At 36.3% G+C, this 21,834-nt stretch overlaps 1 protein-coding gene across 1 annotated transcript in view; it reads right to left on the bottom strand.

Annotated features, from left to right (window-relative positions):
- Positions 1-21,834, bottom strand: part of SLC5A12 (solute carrier family 5 member 12) — a 57,427-nt gene that overhangs the window by 20,826 nt on the left and 14,767 nt on the right. Inside the window, exons 5-9 of the mRNA XM_002755123.5 lie at positions 17,855-18,009; positions 17,595-17,735; positions 12,535-12,664; positions 11,634-11,722; positions 7,106-7,218 (exon numbers count right to left, since the gene is read on the bottom strand). Coding sequence (XP_002755169.1) covers positions 7,106-7,218; positions 11,634-11,722; positions 12,535-12,664; positions 17,595-17,735; positions 17,855-18,009 — 628 coding nt within the window. The remainder of the gene's footprint in view (positions 1-7,105; positions 7,219-11,633; positions 11,723-12,534; positions 12,665-17,594; positions 17,736-17,854; positions 18,010-21,834) is intronic.

Here is a 21,834-nt window from a genome sequence, read left to right on the forward strand (position 1 = left end):
ACAATGGAAACATTTTTAATCTTTAAACTGAAAGAAAAATGAGAAATTGTTCTATCAGATGTTTAAATAAAATGCTACAAAGCTATAATACAAAACAAAATGGTTTAGTCTTGTAATTAAGGAAAATAAGTACATAACATGAAACATACTCATAGATAAAAAACTTTATATATTTTTATTAAAGAAAATATTTTTAAAACAGGAATATTGAAAAATAATGCTGGGAAAGTGAACTATAAAGAAAAACAATTTAGTTTATCTTAAATCATAAATTAAATAAATAATTTAGATGTATTGAACATAAAATATGAAAGTACTTAGAATCTAAAAGAAAATATAAGTAAACATGTAAGTTTTTAACGTAAGAAATTTATAAGCATAAATGATAAAATAATAAAATGATATATTTGATAAAACAAAATTAGAAATTTCTATACATGAAAAATATGTTTAAAAATAACTAATAGACAAAGGACTTATTTCATTTCTATATAAAGAGATTTTGCAAACAATAAAATTTCTAATGTCCCATTAACAAATATACAGAAAGCATAATTTTTTACAAAAATATATAAATCGGTACTATCTGAAAAATAGTCAAATACTATATATATCAAAAGATGTAAATTAAAGCAAAAACGTAATGCCATTTTGTCCACTAACATGGGCAATTTTTAAAAATACTAATATTAAGTTGGGGGGCTCCAAAATGGCCATGAGAAGGCAACACCGATATGCAGCTCCCAGCGAACAAGACACAGAGGGCTAGAGGACTTCACGATTCCAAACGAGGTGCCGGGTTCCTTTCGGTGGGACTGACAGGGCACTGAAAATAGCCCAGGGAAGAAGCTGCAGGGCGAGAGCCACCCGGGGGCAAATGAAGATGTAGGGGAACACGTCCCCACCTGAAATGTGCAGCCAGCTCTGAGGGTCGGGGGCTTCACCCCCTCGTGCTGATTTGGATCCTGTGCTTACCTCATCCCTCCTACAACCCACAGTCCACGAGAGCCCTGACAGACTGTGGAGGGCTGTGGGTTGTCAAGGCAGATCTGAGCAGCAGCTCCACCGCCAGCGGCTGCAGTAAGCTGTCCCAGGAACCTGGGTAGATGTTTGGACTAACACCAGCAGGACTGACCATCTCACAGAGGGAGGCAAAGTTGAAAGCAGGAAACAGACCATAAGGTCTAGCAGGCCCCACCTCCACAGAACTCAAACTGATGCCCTCGCTAGAGAGCTTGATAGGAACTATACCAGTTCGACCCCAACCAGGAAGATTGAGCTCTGGGAGACAGCCACTGAGAAGGCAGGGCCAATCTCAGCTGCAAACAAACTCCAGGGAAGGACTACCCACCCACCCAATAACCTGACTGAACCGGAGAGAGCCCAACAATGCCCTCTACAGGCCAAAAAAATATATAGCTCCAACCTCAACAGAAAAACGTCCACTCAGAGACTCCTGAAATCACCAACTTTATAGATCAAAGGGAGATAAATTCACGAAGATGGGAAAAAGCCAGTGCAAAAAGGATGAAACCATCAAAGAACAGAACACCTCTTCTCCAGGTAATCACAACTCCTCACCATCAAGGGAACAAAAAAAGATAGAGAATGAATTTGATGAATTGACAGAAGTAGGCTTTAGAAGGTGGTTGGTAACAAACCTCTGAGTTAAAAGACCATGTTCTAACCCAATGCAAAGAAACTAAGAACCTTGAAAAAAGGTTAAACAAAATGCTAACTAGAATAACCAGCTTAGAAAAGAACATAAATAACTTGATGGAGCTGAAAAACATAGCACGAGAACTTCACGAGGCATACTCAAGTCTCAACAGCTGAATCAATCAAGCAGAAGGAAGGATGTCAAGAGATAGAAGATCAAATCAATGAAATAAAACGAGGAGGCAAGAATAGAGAGAACAGAGTGAAAAAAGTGAACAAAGCCTCCAAGAACTGTTGTATTATGTGAAAAGACCTAATCTATGCTTGATTGGTGTACCTGAATGTGACAGGGAGAATGAATCCAAGTTGGAAAACACTCTTCAAGATATTATCCAAGAGAACTTTCCCAACCTAACAAGGCAGGCCAACTTTCAAATCCAGGAAATACAGAGAATACCACAAAGATATTCATCAAGAAGAGTGACCCCAAGGCACATAATTGTCAGATTCAGCAGGGTAGAAATGAAGAAAAAAATCCTAAGGGCAGCCAGAGAGAAAGGTTGAGTCACCCACAAAAGAAAGACCATCAGACTCACAGCGGATCTCTTGGCAGAAACCCTACAAGATAGACGGGAGTGGGGGCCAATATTCAACATCCTTAAAGAAAAGAACTTTCAACCCAGAATTTCATATCCAGCCAAACTAAGCTTCATAAGTGAAGGAGAAATAAAATCCTTTATGGACAAATAATTGCTGAGAGATTTCGTCACCACAAGACCTGCCTTACAAGAGCTACTGAAGGAAGTACCAAACAGGGAATGGAACAACCAGTACCAGGCACTGCAAAAACATACCAAAGGGAAAAGAACAATGACTCAATGAAGAAGCCATGTCAACTAATAGGCAAAACAACCAGCCAGTAACAAAATGGCAGGAACAAATTCAAACCATGCAATGCAGGAGCACCCAGATATATAAAACAAGTTCATAATGACCTACAAAGAGACCTAGACTCCTGCACAATAATAGTGGGAGGTAAACAATGAAATGAAGGCAGAAATAAAAATGTTCTTCAAAACCAATAAGAATGAAGACACAATATACCAGATCCTATGGGACACATTTAAAGCAGTTTCTAGAGGGAAATTTATAGCAATAAATGCCCACAGAAGAAACAAGGAAAGATTTAAATCGACACCCTTTGGCCAAAATTGAAAGAGCTAGAGGAGTAAGATCCAAAAAACTCAAAACCTAGCAGAAGACAAGAAATAGCTAAGATCAGAGCAGAACTGAAGGAGATAGAGACACAAAGAACTCTTCAAAAAAATCAATAAATCCAGGATCTGGTATTTTGAAAAGATCAACAAAATAGACAGACCACTAGTTAGACTAATAAAAGAGAAAAGAGAGAATAATCAAATAGATGCAATAAAAAATTATAAAGGGGAGATCACCATGGATTCCTCAGAAATACAAACTACCATCAGAGATTACTGCAAACAAGTCTATGCACATAAACCAGTAAATCTGGAAGAAATGGATAAATTCCTGGTCACTTGCAAACTCCCAAGACTAAGCCAAGAAGAAGTTGAAACCCTGAATAGACCAATAAAAAGGTCTGAAGTCAAGACAGCAATTAATAGATTACCAACCAAAAACAGTACAGGTCCAGATGGGTTCACAGCTGAATTCTACCAGACATACAAAGAGGAGCTGGTACCATTCCTGTTGAAACTATTCAAAACAATACAAAAAGAGGAAATCCTCCCTAACTCTTTCTATGAGACCAACAGCATCCTGATACCAAAATCTAGCAGAGACAACTAAAAAAGAAAACTACAGGCCAATATCCATAATCAACATTGATGCAAAAATCTTCAATAAAATACTGGCAAACTGAATCCAACAGCACATCAGAAAGCCTATCCACCATGATCAATTAGGCTTCATCCCGGGAATGCAAGGCTGGTTCAACATACACAAATCTATAAATGTAATTCACCACATAAGCAGAACCAAAGACAAAAACTACATGATTATCTCAATAAATGCAGAGAAGGCCTTTGACAAAATTCAACAGCCCTTTATGCTAAAAACTGTCAATATACTGGGTATCAATGGAACGTATCTCAAGATGATAAAAGCTATTTCTGACAAACCTACAGCCGATACCATACTGAATGGGCAAAAATTAGAAGCATTCCCTTTAAAAACTTGCACTAGACAAGGATGCCCTCTCTCACCACTCCTATTCAATATAGTACTGGAAGTTCTAGCCAGAGCAATTAGGCAAGAAAAGGAAACAAAGGGTATTCAATTGGGAAAGGAGGAAGTCAAGTTGTCCCTATTTGCAGATGACAGGATTGTATATTTAGAAGACCCCTTGTCTCAGCCCAAAACCTCCTTAAGCTGATGAGCAACTTCGGCAAAGCCTCAGGATACAAAATCAATATGCAGGAATCACAAGCATTCCTATACACCAATAACAGACAAACAGAGAGCCGAATCATGAGTGAACTCCCATTTACAATTGCTACAAAGAGAATAAAATACGGAGGAATACAACTAACAAAAGATGTAAAAGATCTCTTCAAGGAGAACTACAAACCACTGATCAAGGAAATAAGGGAGGACACAAACAGATGGAAAAACATTCCATGCTCATGTTTAGGAAGAATCAATATTGTGAAAATGGCCATACTGCCCAAAGCAATTCATTGATTCAATGCTATCCCCATCAAGCTACCATAGACCTTCATCACAGAACTATAAAAAAACACTTTAAACTTCATATGGAACCAAAAGAGAGACCATATAGCCAAGACAATCCTAAGCAAAAAGAACAAAGCTAGAGGCATCATGCTACCTGACTTTAAACTATGCTACAAGTCTACAGTAATCAAAACAGCATGGTGCTGGTACCAAAACAGAGATATAGACCAATGGAACAGAACATAGGCCTTGGAGGCAACGCCACACATTTACAAACATCTGATCTTTGACAAAGCTGACAAAAACAACCAGTGGGGAAAGGATTCCCCGTTTAATAAATGGTGTTGGGAAAACTGGCTAGCCATGTGCAGAAAGCAGAAACTAGACCCTTTCCTTACACATTATACAAAAATTAACTCTAGATGGATTAAAGATTTAAACATAAGAACTAATACCATTAAAAACCCTAGAAGAAAGCCTAGGCAACACCATTTAGGACATAGGCATGGGCAAGTACTTCATGACTAAAACACCTAAAGCAATGGCAACAAAAGCCAAAATAGACAAATGGGGTCTAATTAAACTTAAGAGTTCCTGCACAGCAAAAGAAGCAATCATTAAAGTAAACCAGCAACCAACAGAATGGGAAAAAATTTTTGCAATACTCATCAGACAAATGGCTAATATCCAGAATCTACAAGGAACTAAAGCAGATTTACAAGAAAAAAAAACAAACAAACCCATTCAAAAGTGGGCAAAGGATAGGAACAGACACTTTTCAAAAGAAGACAAATATGTGGCCAACAAACATATGAAAAAATGCTCATCATCATTGGTCATTAGAGAGATGCAAATCAAAACCACATTAAGATACCATCTCATGCCAGTTAGAATGGCAATCATTAAAAAATCTGGAGACAGATGCTGGAGAGGACTTGGAGAAAAGGGAACACTTTTACACTGTTGGTGGGAGTGTAAATTAGTTCAACCATTATGGAAGACAGTGTGGCAATTCCTCAAAGATCTAGAAATAGAAATTCCATTTGACCCAGCAATCTCATTACTGGGTATATACCAAAAGGATTATAAATCATTCTTTTATAAAGACACATGCACATGTATGTTCATTTTGGCACTGTTTATGTTAGCAAAGACATTGAACCAACCCAATGCCCACTGATGATAGACTGGACAGGGAAAATGTGGCACATATATGCCATGGAATAGTATGCAGCCATAAAAAGTGACTAGTTCATGTCCTTTGTAGAGACATGGATGAATCTAGAAACCACATTCTCAGCAAACTGACACAAGAACAAAAACCAAACACCGCATGTTTTCACTCATAGGCGAATGATGAACAATGAGAACACTTGGGCACAGGAGCAACAATCACAGCACTAGGTGGGGGAGTAGAGGGGAGCGGAGGGACAGCAAGGGGGTGTGGGGAGGATGGGGAGGAATAACTCCAGGAGAAATGTCTGATGTAGGTGATGGTGTGGGGGGCGGGGCGGGGATGAAGACATCAAACCACCATGGCATGTATGTACCTAAGCAACAATCCTGCAGGATACAGGATGTGCACATGTACCCCAGAGGCCAAATACAATTTAAAAAATATTAATATTAAGCACACAAAAAAATATATCAACACTCACTGCTGCCATATATCATTATTGATTCAATCCTGCTAGAACCAGATTTCATAATATGTACCAAGAAATATCAGTGAATTTGTATTATTTAACCCAGTAATTTTCTTGTAGAAGTTTGTGTTTAGGAAAAACAACACAGATATAGTCGAAGGTTTAATACTTGTTCAGTCATTCAAATACCATGTTTAAAAAAATACAAAATAACACAATATGTTATTGTGTGTGTGTCACAAGTATGTCAGGGAAAAACAACCAGGAACAAAATTAGATAGATATAATTTCATTTAACAAGGTACATAAATTTTCCCAAATTACCTACATTTTCTATTAGTAAGTAAATATACAATTTGTTTTTACTTTAAAAAGTAAACCATGTGAAACAGCAATTCACTCTGATAAGTGCTTAAGTGATTATAAATATAATATGCAATTGCATGATTAAGAAAGGAACAATAATTCTTTGAAGGAGTTACTGTAGTTTGGTAATAAGATATAATTCTTTATAAAAGAATTTGTTTTTTCTTGTCAAAGCGACTGCCCATAATGAGCAGAACATCTTCCCATGTTGAGAGACTAATATGACCATCACACAGCATAATCAAGAGATACTGATGTAATAAGTCTGCAGGAGCGTCCAATCTTTTGGCCTCCCTGGGCCACATTGAAAGAAGGTATTGTCTTGGACTACACATAAAATACACTAGCACTAATGATAGCCAATAAGATTTAAAAATTACCAAAAAAATCAATGATGTTTTAAGAAAGTTTACAAATTTGTGTTGGGCCACATTCAAAGCTGTTCTGTGCTGCATGTGGCCCATGGGCTGTTGGTTGGACAAGTCTGGTCTAGAGTGTAGGGTGAGTATAGAATAGTATCTGAAAATAAGTTCAGCTAAGGTAAACTATCTGGTCACTCTGCTGGATCTTCAGGAGTGTAAGAATCTATATGTGGGATTCTTCACATATCTCACTGTGTATTTGTGTTTATAAGTGTGTCCTAAATAGCACATGCAGTATTTTGACATGTACTACATGTACATTTCATGGTATGGAATAGAAGGTCCACCAGCTGTACCTACATAAGCCTTTACTGATCCAGGTGCTCAGCTTGTCGGAGAGATGGGGAAAACAGCTCTTGACAAAATCCTCAAAGGTCACTGTTGCCAAGGCATTGATGCTGGCAGCCACGGTGCTATAAGGAAAGAAAAGTGAGAACACAGTCTAAGCTAAATAAGGCAGAGCTACCAGCCTGCCCTCTTGTCCAGGGCAGATAGATAAGGCAGGGCTCTAGAAAAAACAGATGTAGACATACCTCCATCTTCTGAGACTCCATGAGAACTATGGCCTCTTTATTCATCTTTCAAATCTTTTTTGTGCTATTGTTCTTTCATGTGTGTCTATGTGTATGTCAGGTTGGGGTGGAGGCAGAAAGTAGTGACTACCCTAACCCAGGAATCAGTAAAGCCTGCCACTCATTAATTATTCATTTATTTATTTATACATCCTTTTATTCATTCTGGGTATCAGTCACACCATGGTGAACCAGAAAGATGTAGATCTTGCACTCTAACTGGTACACAAATATTTAACAACCAATATATACCTGCTTATAGTTGTGAAATTTTTGTGAAGGGAAATAGCAAGGTGTTATAAGAGCATACAGAGACCTAAACTGATACGTAGTTAGGAAATTCTTTCCTTAGGAAGTGACAGGCACTGGGAGAGAACTTGCATGGTTGGAAAAAAAAAAAAAGATGTTGTAGGATGAAGGAAAAATTACAGATAGATATCTCAACACCGAAAGGAGCTGTTACATTCAACAACCTGAAGCTACCAGAGTTGCTAGAATGATATTACAATAGTAAAAGAGGCAAAAGGTAAGTCTGGGAAGTAGTCACCAATCAAAACTGCATAAAACCTCTGATATTCCCTCTCTCACTTTCCAATCAGAGCTCAATCTTACTGGACCTAGTACTTGCTTAGGTGACAGAGCACTTGAATGTTGGGGTTTTCTTTGAAGAATTCCTTTAATTCCTCCTACAGATCAGGAATATTTTAGCTATTGGAATGGATAATATATTCAATTCAAGTGATGCAAAATCACAATTATGAAAAAAAATTCTGGAAAACAAACAGGCCAATGAACAAAGCATGGCTAGCAATCTGTAAGTTTGCCATTGATATTCATAAAAAATTATTCTGTTATCCTCCAGTGCTCACTTGAAAACAAGCTATAGCTATGACTTCTCTAAGTGATATATATATATATATGCAGGAAGTAAAAACTGTCCAAAACCCATATCTGAAATAAATGCTTTGGGGGCACTATTCCTATTATCTAAGAATCAAAGCATGACATGTGTTCCCTGCCAGACTCCTCTTCTATCTGGAGCTCCATAAAAGTTGAATAAGGAGAGAAGGGGATTAAATAAAAGGACTTTTTATGTTCCCCAAATCTTTGTCTCAATGTACATCTTGTGAAAGTTTCCAACATCAAGGTTAATCTTTGAATCCATTGGGTGGGAGGGAGCAGAAAGTTGAATTTGATCCAGAAGGATATTTGCAGAATCTCTACTGGTTTGCTTTGGCAGTCAGGTGTATCCATGTGCCAATTCTCAGATTCTAAAGCTGCTACAAGATAGCAAAAATCTATTTTTTCCCTGCCTCTCAACCACCATCTCCTCCATTCTATTCCCACTCCTGTCTTTTTTCTTTCTCTATCTCCACAGTCTCCTTGGAGTTACAGCAGTAGTAATCTCCCTATAACATATGTTGTCCAGTGTGTTTCTTCCTTGAAAATTTTGGACTTTCAATAAAGGAGTTAACTATTCTTTTATGGGAATTTAATCTGTTAACAGCCATATTTCTCCAGTCTGGAGAGAGTCAGCTTCAGAGTAAGATAAACAATAAAGCATGTAGAGAGGGGATAAAGAAAAGACAGAGTGTAACCCTTACTGGTGTTTGATTCTCTGGTCTCACTATCTCTGTCCTTAGTTTCCTTGAGATACTAATACCACAGGACACTGTCACTGTTTGCTATTGATGCATAATTCTAAAAACAATATTAGCAAAAACAATTCAGCGGTACACTAAATTTAAATCACAAGGTAAAGTCATTATATAAATTCAAGGATATCCTATTTTGGAAGTCTGTCAACATATTAACCTGCTAAAAGTTTTTAAAAAGCAAATATATATAGCCATTCAAAATGCTAAAATTGTACCACAAATACCTCTCAGATAAACATATTTTCTAAAATTAGCATACATATATACATTTCATTCTTCTACTTTTTAAGTAATTTATGTGAATATTCTCAGGTATAAATAATACCTTTCAAACCAAAAGTCAGTATCTTATTAAATAGTAAAAGCAAAGAAATATTCCCTTTAGAGTACATAATAAAACAAAGATTTCTGCTATTACCCTAATTATTTATCAATGTTCTCAAAGCACCACTATATAAGAGAATAAACATAGAAGCGTGTCTATGAAAAAGAAAGAAAAAAAGTCAAGAGTATTTGCAGATATTTGATTACAATCAAACCCCAAAGTATCAACTAAAAATATTTTTTAAAACCCCGAGATATCAGAAAAATTCTGTAAAATAAAATTAACGAAGGTATCAGCCTAATAGATAAATTGTATTTTAAAGCACAGTCATCCAAATTATTGGTGTTGGCATAGCTAAAGACCAATAGATCAAAATAATGTAAAATAAAATTAAGAAGAGGTCTCAAATACATAGAAAAATACAGAATATAATAAGAGTAATATTTCAAGTCAGTGGTAAAAAGATGGCCTACTTATTAAAGATAAATAGGACAACTTGGTTACTAGTTTACAAGGAATATAAAGCAGGAACTTTACTTGATTTCTTATATCACATGTATAGTCTAGATAATTTAATAACGAACTATTTAGTAAAACCATAAGTATACTAGAATGGTGTCTGGATGATTATTTACAATCATAGAATGGAGAAACCTTTCTGAGAACGTTAACCCTGAAATCATAGTGTAAAATATTAACATGAATTAAAATCTTTATGTGCTCAAAATGGTATCAATAAAGCAAATAGACAATGAACAAATAAGAAAAAAAAGTCCTTAACCTAGGTCAATTGGCTATTTTTCTTATATATAAAAAGGAGAGCTCAAATCTTCCTGACACAGGAAGTCTTCAATTTGTATGTCACTCACTCCCTCGGTTTCAAACCTTCTAATGACTTCCCATTCCACTTGAAATGCAAACTCTACCACTGCAGGCTCATCATGATCTGATTCTTGCTCACTTCTAACTCATCCCCACCTGCTCTCCTCCCAGGCCTTAGGTGCCAATGCTTCCTCTATTCCTCAAACACTACAGACAGTTTGTCTCTCCAGGGCTTTAGTATTTGCTTTTCCTCCTGCCTCTGAATGTTCCTGCTTATGCTCTTCACATAGCTGACTTTTCTGCATTCTTTGGATTTCAATACAAATATCATAAACTCAGAAAGGAGTTCCTTACAGACCCTGTCGGAATTAGAACACTCACCTCTCTTTAGGATACACGCTGTTATTTCCTTTACACTATTTGTTATTTGTTGTTTATCATTTTTACTTACATATTGGTCATCTGCTATGTCTGTTAGAAAGCATATAAGGACAACGCTTATTGCTTATATCAGTCTTCTTCACTGTAATATTCTTAATATCGCCAACTGTGTCTGGTATAACATAAGCCTTCTAAAATATTTGTCACAATAAATGCATCAACGATGTTGTGTTTAGAATAATGCCCTTATTGGGGAATGGAAGTTATTAGCTGTCTGGGTGTATTATTAAAGATGTGATGAATGGAATGCAGCCTAGATGTGTGGAATATATAGTCATGTATAGCTTAACAACAGGCTATGCTCTGAGAAAACGCATTGTTAGGTGATTTCGCCATTGTGCAAACATTATAATGTACTTACACAAACCTAGATGGCATTGCCTGCTGTACACCTAGGGTATATGATATAGCCTATTGCTCCCAGGTTACAAACCTGTATAGAATGTTACTGTCCTAAATACTGTAGGCAATTGTAACACAATGGCAAAGCATTTGTTTACTGAATCATAGGAAAGGTATGATAAAAATACAGTATTAAAATATAGGGCCACCATCATAGATGCAGTCCCTCATTGACTGAAATGTCACGTGGCACATGATTATATATGTTGTATCAGAATAAATGAGAAGAGCCAGCAGAGTGAGCTGCTTTATATAAAGGTGATGTGAAATTGCGGAAGCAGTTAGCATCAGACAAGGTAACATAATGAGCATAAAAGTCTTGAATACGGACAGACCAAGGCTTACATCCAGCCCCTGCAGTTTACTAACTTACCATGGGTAATTTTTCTATCTTGCTAAATCTCAGTTTCCTTATCTGTACGCTGATGATGAGTAAAGTTCTAGCCTCATATGTTGTATGCCAATTAATGAGCAAATACAAATAACACATTCAGCAGGGCAGTTTACACACAGTGAGTACTTGCTAAATACTGTTGATCACTACACCACCAACCTTGTCATCCTTCCCATCATCATCATCATCATCAGATTGTTGTTGATATACTAACCTCAGAGTTCCACTGAAGGCACAAGCCACAAAAAGTCCTGGCAGTCCTGGCATTGTATCAAATATTTCCATGACAAAGTATGGCATCAGCTGAAGAGGAGGCAAAAAATAAAAAGAAGAAAGAAAGAAAAGAAAAGAGAGAGACAAAAAAATAGCATTGGTGGTCTTCTCAGCAGTGTTTGAAACATGGGAAAATAGCTTTTTAGCCAAAGGAAATAGAAAGTTTATTTTCCTTCTTTTCAATATATGCAATTTTCTTTCCTGTTTATCCTGAATGTTAGCAACTAAGCCCTAAAATCAAATCTATAACAGAAGTCTTCAGGGAATCTATGTATGATCCTCTACTCTACATCCAGGTTTGAGCAGAAGAGCCCCTGTTTGACAGGGCAGGACAGTTAAATATATATATGGAGAGAATATGCTTCTCTTGGGCATATTCTCCATAAATGGAGTTTGTAAAACCACGTTTACTGTAGTATATCAGCATGATGTTTAAGTTTTGCTGAGAAGACGTGATAAGAGGCAGGCATTGTGGAAATAAGGGTCATTCTGTTCAATCTGAGGTTCCTTAATCAACTGTGAAACCTGTAGGAAAAGTCCAAAGGGAACAGCAACATCCATGCCATGGTTCACACCTGCATTCCATTCCCTCCAGACTTGCTGTGCTGCCAGACCTTGTCTTCAGGAACAAGGTGAGGGGCCCTTTTTTTTACATGCTCATTTCCATGTATTAGAACCTGGTAGGTGCTGATATCACCCAAGAGAAGAAAGAAGCCAACTTTCTGGGGTTTGAGAAATAGAGAGAAGTCCAGGCAGAAAAAGAGAAAGCCCAACATTACCCACCAATGGCCAGAAGCATGCCCATTCCAGACACTGCCCACTGTCCTCAAGAAAATCCATACCTGGTCTGGTGCTGAGATGATGCCAGAAGTCCAAGGGTCACAGTCTTTGAAGTGAGAGTACATGATTAAGCCAGAGAAGACAGCACACACCAGAATGATCCAGAGACCCAACAAGTTAAAGTACAAGGCACTAGAAAAGAGCACATGGGCCTATTGGTAGCCTACATACCATATCATGGTGTGATGAGGTCGTTACCAAGTACTCAAGGTAAAGGGTTTTGGGCCTTTCTCCTAGTAAAATAAAATTCTATCGCCTTTATGAATCATTACACTTTATACTTTTGCAATATTTTTTTGCTTGAGAACCTTACATTTTTAGACTCACTACCAAATTTAAATAAAGTAAGATTTTAAGTGAATTTTCATTTGAAATCAGGAGTTTTCTGCAAAGCTTCAATATGTGTGGTATGAGATCTATTCTCTTTGATGAAATTTCACATACCAATCACTCTTATTATATAACTTCCAGTGATTTTTCCCCCTACTCAATTCATAAAACTGTCAAAAAGTCAACTTGCATTTTTAACATCTCTTTTTTCCAGAGAGATAATGAGCTAATATAGAAATAGATAAGTGTTGGAAATATTCACTTTGGAGATTAATGTAGATAAAAGTTAAAGTTTATTTTTTAAAAAGACAACAGAAAGTATGAAAAACTTAGGATCATCTTACTCATATTATTTGGTGCAATTCATTTTGTTTTAAAACACATAGATATACCTATTAACAGCCTAGGTGCTTTTATAGTATCCTATGTTTATGTTATATTCATTATTGTCCTTTGAACGTTTAAATTTTACTAATTTCCTCAATTCCAGATAGGACATGAAAGTAGGCTGGCCTTGCCTTTGTCCGAGAGAATAAACCACCTCACTGTGGAGAGAGCCACAGGGGGCCAAGAGAGCAACACTGAACATTGCCTAAGATCTAGTAACTGTTTGAAGGGAATCATATTTAAATGGAAGGACACACATTTATTTGAAAGTCTCCTAAAACCTATACTGTACAGGTATACTTGAATTTCAGAAGACCCTTAAATCAGGCCCACATTTATAAGGCAAATATGCCAGATATTGTCTTATTTAGAGGAGTTTTCACTTCACAGTTTAAAACAAGGTTTTATCTCAAAGGATACTTCCTTGAAAGCATTTTGCCAATGCTTATCTATGATTTTTATGTGTTTATTTGTTTTTCTTGGTGGAATTTGGGAATACCATTGCTACATAAAATGTGCAATACCTATAATTGAATGACTGGTACTCTTGCTGTCTCCAATATTCAGGCCAACTCTAATCAAGCCTTTGCTCTGGCCAGCTAGAGAGGCTTTCCTGTTCATTCTTCTTCTTAACAGTTACTTAGTCACTTCCTGCTCTCTTGTCAGTTTCTCCTATAATTACTTCTGTCACTATAGTATTAACGATCTGAAATTCTATATTTATTTGTGTATTATCATCTTGTGTTTGCAGAGCAGTGAACAGTTTCAGCATATAGAAAATATAATTTTTTTCTGGTAAGAAATAGTGAAAATGATTGAAGAAATTAATGGTAGAAATTCATTACTATATGATTGCACTTTTACACTATTTCTTTTTTAAAAATACCATTGGACCTGGAGTTAAAAGTCTTTATCCTTAACAACTGTGTGACTTTAGAAAAGTCACATAACACTCTGAGTCAGTTATATCATCTGTAAAAAGAATATAACTGCCTTACTTTTTATTATAGGAATGTGAGAATTTAATGGGTTACACTCTGTAAAAATATATGGAGGTTATATAGCCATACAGAGGACAGTCATATATTATCCAAAAAAATTTTATAACTTCATCAGTCAATTATGGAAAATGAGAAACCAGTGGCAATAGAACATTAAAGTCAAAATATTTTGAATTCTTTCTCATTTGAAGTGAACTTTGGTTCTATATAGGGTTAATTCTTCTCTTTGTAAAGTAGGCTTTTTCATTGATCCATTAAAAAATATTTATTGGGCAACTCTGCATCAGGCAGGCCCTGTTCTAGGTACTGTGGCCACAGCAGGCAGCAATGCAGAAGCCAACCTTGTGGAGAATACATTTTGGAATTAGAAGCAGGTAATGAACACTGAAATAAAATAAATAACTAAGATCATTTTAGATCTGACAGAGATATGGCGAAAATAAACTCAGGGAATGGAAATGGAAAAGCAACTGTATGTAGAGGTGCTCATCGTAACTGGGAGATGGGACGTGATACCCTTATCAACTCCTTCTCCCCTCATAGCACCATTTGCTACCAGCAGACCTGAAAAATAAACAAAGGTTTAGAAACAGAAACAGTCAGCTTCCAGGAAGCACATGTAATTGTCTTGGTAAGTGATACTATTTCTAGATGCAAGAAAAATTTGGCTTAAGATTAAGTTGTCTTTGGTGAGGAATCACATTTCTAGTCATGAAACCAAATGTATGTATATGAGCCACTCCTGATTCTAACCCACCTTCAGTGTAAACTTTACGGATCTATTTTTACCTACTTATTTTGCAGGATGTATTTTCCTCAAGTACCAGAGACTTTTTCTAAGCTCCATGGAATGTTTTAATTACATTAGGCTCTCAGATAATGGAACAAGAGCAAAACATCTAATCAGCATCTCCAGAGCCTAGGTGAGAGTCAGTCAGCAGCTGACTCTGAGTGTCCCCAGAGTGCCCTCAAAGCTCCTGCTGTGTGACAGATGGGAGCCCTCACCATTTCTCCACCACAGCAATCTCCTCTCCAGCTCTGTGTACTGCAATTGTATAGAACATCTGAATCGATTTCTCTCTCCTGAATTTTATTAACCCTTATTTTATTAACCTAAGATTTTCTCAGAGAACTCTTTTCTAAAGAGAATTTTATGTTTCATCTTTCACTATTCTCACAGAATTACTATCACACTCCTGATCCCTTCACGGGAGTGGGGATGAGTAAAATCAGCAATGGCAATCCTGATGGTAAGAAAACTATGTACATTTGTTAGGAAATGTTAGGAAATTATGTACATTTCTTTTTTCATGGGTATGCCTCCTTTTCTGTCTGTTTTCATACTCACTAAACACTAATACAACAAATTCCAAGTTCCAGGCAACTGTAGGCATGGGATTATATTTATTTTACTTGAACTAAACTACTTCACTAAAGGAGGCTTTAAGATTTATATACAGAAATGTGTGTGTATGTGTATACACATATTGATTAATTACAGCTATACAGTTGCCTTACTTGGCCTACCCTGTTGGAAATTTCCTAGTTAGATAACTGTAAGTTAGTTGGCAGTTTCTAAATAGCCTCAAGTTTCATTTTGTCCTTTGATATGTATATATGAGATACACATACACATTCACATACATATACTTATCCATACATGTGTGTGTCCCTGTGTATACAGATACACACAAGCATGAACTTCTTGTGGCATTATTTTGTTTAATAAACAATAAACATTTAATAAGCAGAAAGCATTATTCTTGGTCTTGCAGGGAAAAATGATAAAAAGACATATTGCCTAACTACAGGTATTAACATAAAGAAGTTAGGCATATTCATAAAAGAAAATAATATAAACTCATAAGAGTTTTAAAAACTAGTTATAACAAATAATTATTATTTATTTTACCAAAGAATTCTCCTCTTTACAGGTATAGCCAACTATAATTTATTCTAGAGCAGAATTTTAACTGAATTTTCAGATCAAAGTCACATATATTTTCAATAACACAGCTCTTTGATAAAGAGATAACCACATGTATTGAGGGTTTGTTACAATATTATTTATTATAATAAGATTTGAATATGTTTACCAGTGAACTGATGAAATACCAGATAATGCTTTTATTTCCTTATTCTGAGAGCTATGAAATATATAAGGAGAACATGATAGTTCTCTTTTTGGAATTTGACTTACAAAGTAGTTGAATCATTTCCAGGCAATTTTATATTTTATTCAGTGAACATAAGACACTGTGCATTGAAATTATTGAAAAATTACCTGGGGAAATATAGTGATGATTTCTCTAAGAAAAGTTAGGCTGGTGAGGTTGAAACCTTGGGAAGTAGAATTGAAGATAAAAATCATTGTGGATGCAGTTCTGGCTTATTTTTGCCAGTTTTGTGAAAGTGTATATATAACTTCGGTCCCCATTTTGGAGCATGGGGTAGTTTGCAGGGCTTGGAAAATGCTTGATGCTTGTGACCCTGCCTGTGTCTCTTCAGAGCAAGCAAACCAGGAAAGAGTCAGAGGAGCTGAAGTCCCATTGTGGTTTGCCACATCACCCCAGGTTTTCTTATTTTTTTAACCTCTCCTTGCAAACTTTAAGAGTACAAACATCTGTTAAGTGAGCTTAACCTTTGCAAATATAAATGAAGCTTAACTTGGGCTAATTCTGGTAAATGCCTATCAAAGAAAAAAAATAAAACTTAATGCTAACTAATCAGAAGCCACAAACTAACTTATAGATATCTAACTAAGAAATTTCCAACAGGCTAGACCAAGTAAGACAACTGTACAGCCATAACCAGTCAAATATTCTCTTTGCTCTACTTCCACGTTTATCCTATAATTTTTCCCCTTGTGTTCCCTCAATGGAAGCCTTGAGCTACTTCTATTTGATAGCTGCCTAATTCATAAATCACTGTTCACTCAAATAAACTCCTTAAAAATTTAATTATACCTCAGTTTATCTTTTAACCCATGAAAATAAAAATAATAGTTGAAGAGACCACATGCTAAATCAAGTGAGGAAGAAATGTGAGCTATTTATCTCTGCATTGCCACCCACAGTACCTAATTTAATCTAGTAATTTCTCAATAAATGAAGGCAGCAAATAATTGAGAGAAAAGGCAAACAGACTTCAGTTTACACCCTAGCTCTGCCACTTCCTGCTGAAATAAGAGTAGTAATGCTAGGCTCAAAAAGTTGAAAGAGTTAAATGAGTCGCTCTGCCTCTGTCTTACATACACACACACACATCAAGAGGAAGTATTAGTATATAATAAGTACCCATAAGGTAAGATAAAACATAACAATTTTTCTTGATTGAGCACTTACAGCTTAGCATGCTTTTCTGTTTTGCAAGAGATGCATCGCTGGATAGTTGATTGATTGACCCCATAGATTCCGAGCCATGTAAAAGTTCCTCCCACTGTGATAGTCCAAAAAGTGTGTCGCCTGAGAGGATCTACATCAAAGCTATGAGACAGAGAGAATTGAGTGAACAAAGGTATTCCCTGATGCCCAGATATTATTTTAGGTGATAAAGTCATGTGGCTAAATCTTTGTAAAATATGAAAAAATTACATTGGACATACTCAAATATATGTAGTCGGGATCCATTTGCTGATTGCTCTAATACATTGTAGAATCCCCCAACATGAGTTGATCCTTTAATGAGAACCGTTAAGAAGCCCACAATCATGACAACCATCTGAAATGCATCTGTCCACACCACTGCTTTTAATCCTCCCTGAAATAGAAAGAATGTTTGAGTGCTTGAAAATGAACCCTGCAACTCTTCCGGCTCTGCAAAGCCTCTCTGCTAATGCATGCATGCATTTATTCACCTATTCAGCATTAGTCACTGAGCATCTTTTATGTGCCAAGTACTATGATAAACATGGGAATAAAATGGTAAGTGAAAGAGACAGACACCTTCCTTAACTTTATAAAGTTTATAATCTAATGGGAGAAGCAGATGTTAGACAACAAAATAGTGATATACTTGAATATGTGGAAAGTGCAATTAAGAAAGACAGGTTATCATGGGTGCATAAAACAGACAGCCCTGACCTGGTCTTGAGAAAATTATGTTCAAGCTAATTTCTGAAGAATGAGTAGGAATCTACCTAAGTACAATGGACAAATAGAAGAGGGAAGCAACATATGTGAGGAAGCACAGCTTCCTGAGGAAACACAAGAAAGCTGCAAGATGTTGGTCCAAGGTATGAAACACCCAAAGAGCAAATTGCTCTTTGGGTGAATTTGCTAGAGGCCAGACCATACAGACTTTAATGAGGGCACTGCAGTGATTTCTCAAAAGCAATAAGAAAACATTAACAAGAGTTATGAGAGATTTTGTTTCACAGTAGTTTCATTGGTGTTTGTGTGGAGAATCAACTGCAGGGGAAAAAAAGGGAGTTGAGAGACCATCTCAGTTTATTTCAGTAGTCCATGCCCAAGATGACTGGCAGATAGAAGGTAGAGATGAAAATAAATGAAGGACTTAAAAGTTATTTTGGAAGTGAAACCAACATAACTTATGATTCATTGAATACAGGTGATGAAGAAGTAAGGGAATGAAGAATAACCAATAGGTTCTGGCTTACACAACGAGAGATATTTTTTGCAGAATTAGTGACAGGGAATATATTTTGGGAAGTTGAGATGATAGAGCATCAAGAAACAAAGAACAAGGAAGGAATATTATATTCCAGACATTCATGGGGAAAGGAGTTTTAAGAGCTGCAGAATGGTCAAATGATGAGGTAAACAGAACAGAGTCCAGGAGGATGAATATAATAGTAGAATTTAGGATAAAATGATTAGGCAAGAAGTTAGAACAGTGGCTAGAACTGGCTCCCCTTTAGAGTCGCCTGAGGAATGTAAAAAGAAAAATGAATAAATAAATAAATAACATTTGAGCCCCATCCTCAGGGGTTGTGAATTAATTAAGGTCTGAATTGGGGTCCAGTTCTCAGTGTCTTTTGAAAGCCCCCTAGGTGACTCCAGTGTAGAATTACAGTTGGAAACATCTGGGCAAGAAGAAGGTAGGAAAGAGAGGCTGTTGCAGAATTCCAGGTACAGAAGCCCTTAGGACCATGATATATGTGGGATGAGCAAGTAGGAACAGATGCAATGATTTATCAAAAAGTGCTTGGGAAGTGAATGAGCCCTATGAAAATGAAATGATGTGGTATTTTTAACACTGAAAAACAGAATTCTCATCTCTGGTTACTCCTCCAGAGTGTCAAGTACTTCAGTGAAAAGATGACAGGCTTCATCTTTAGCGTGAGATGAAAGAAGGCACTAGGGTTGCCCCATCATTTCTTTTGTAATTAAAATTGAAATTCAATTTTAAAAATAGGCATTAAAGTACCTGCCAAAAGCATCATATTTATATATTTTTTTCACACCATGGATTGAGGAATAATAAATTTCTTACTTCCTACCTCCTAGGTAGCACTAGTTTAATTTTCTTAAAGTCATTAAGCCTTCCAAACCCAAATCTCAACATCAGATTTTACTGGTATAAAGAAAAAATGACAAAGGCCTCTGTTTTCAGAGGATACTTCGCATTGGTTGTGCAGAAATCTGCATAAACTTGGCATAAGACAAGAGAAAAAAACACTTTATCAGATATTAATCAAAAGGCAGATTATAGCTACCATGAAGACTTGTCTGACTCCTTCATACAGCAAGATTCCTCACCCTTTTTCCTTTTTCCTCTGTCATACACACACACACACACACACACACACACCACAGATTTTTTTTTTTTTTTTGAGACGGAATTTCGCTCTTGTTACCCAGGCTGGAGTGCAATGGTGCAATCTCGGCTCACTGCAACCTCTGCCTCCTGGGTTCAGGGAATTCTCCTGCCTCAGCCTCCTGAGTAGCTGGGATTACAGGCACGCGCCACCATGCCCAGATAATTTTTTGTATTTTTAGTAGAGACGGGGTTTCACCATGTTGACCAGGATGGTCTCGATCTCTTGACCTCATGATCCACCCACCTCGGCCTCCCAAAGTTCTGGGATTATAGGCGTGAGCCACCGCACCTGGCCCTAGATCTTTTATAATACTCATGGTACCTTATATGTCACCTATATATTTAGTCAGACTGTGTTGTTTGGGGTTTAATGTTTGCCCCACTAAACTACGCAACCCTGGATGACAACAATCACTTTCTCTTTTCTCTTTCACTGGTTATTTTAAATATTTTATACATCCACAGGCTTAGCAGAGTAAAGAGACTGCAATATGAGCAAAGGTGAAGACTCTTATTTGGCTAGAGAGAACAGAGGTGTGGTACAGAGATTATATGGGTAGATTGGAATAACAGAATGAAATATTTCCAACAGCAGGATAAGGAGGTTATAATTTGTGAAAATGGGAATAAGAAACAAATTTGGTCAGTAAAGTGGCATGAAGAAATTAATATTTTAGGAAAATTAATTTGACAAAGGTATATAGGGTGTGGGAGCAAGAAGAGATTGGAAGCACAAAACCAGTTAGAAGGTAGTACATTTAGTTTATTTTAGTTTATTGTGATTATAAAAATATCTGGATGTGTTTCTGATGTACTTTTCTGGTTTGTATTTGTCCTAATTTTGCTATGCTTGCTTTCCTGTCTTCTGCTCTTGCTTCGATGAATTGAGGGTTGCTTTTTCAAATTCTATTTTTCCTAACTTTGACTATTTTATTTAAATGGGTACTGTTGAAATTTTGCCATGCAGTTTAAATGTAGAGTCAATGTTTAAGCAATGCCATAATCCTGAAAAATTCAAGGATTATAAAACATTTAAGTCTGGGTATGCTCTTCCTGATTTACATGCTATTGTTATACAATTTGGGGGTAATTCTTTTTTTAATGTCAAAATGATATATTATTATAATTATGATCATAATTGTTGATATATTTTATATTGTACAGTAATATGACACATTTAATAATAAGTAAATTATAAAATAATGATTATCATTTAGTATCAAAAATAGTTTAATTAGACTTGTTAAATGGTTACTCTTTTATTTTCTTATCAATTCTTCTGCTTAAAACTGTCATATTGTAATGTTTTTCCTTTCTCCCACAGCACCACCTCTAGATTTTTCTTTAGGGAAGTTCTGCAAGTGTTAACTCTTTTCGGTTCTTGACACTCAACTCCTGAAAGATAGTTTTGTCAAAAAACACGATTATGACTGGGTCTGGTCTTGGTTTTCCTCAATGCTTTGAATATATTATTCCACTCTTTCTGGCTTCCATTGTTGTTGCTAAGTGTCCCTTTTTAAGTATATCTCTTTCTCTCCCTTCTGGCTCTTTTTCAGGTCCTCCATTTGTATTTGCTGTTCTACAGTTTCACTAGTGTATCTATATTTAAACTTATTTTTTCTTCTTTATACTTTAAGGTTACACTCTCTAAATCTATATATTGCTATCTTCAATCATTTCTGAAAAATTGCAAGCCATGATTTTTCGAAACATGCCTCACCTTTATTCTCTCTATAGTCTCCTCTGAGACTCCAATTCGATGTGAATTAGACCTTCTTATTTTGTCCACCATATGTCTCCATT

Source organism: Callithrix jacchus, chromosome 10 (assembly GCF_049354715.1).
Source record: "Callithrix jacchus isolate 240 chromosome 10, calJac240_pri, whole genome shotgun sequence".
In the NCBI taxonomy this organism is placed as follows: domain Eukaryota; kingdom Metazoa; phylum Chordata; class Mammalia; order Primates; family Cebidae; genus Callithrix; species Callithrix jacchus.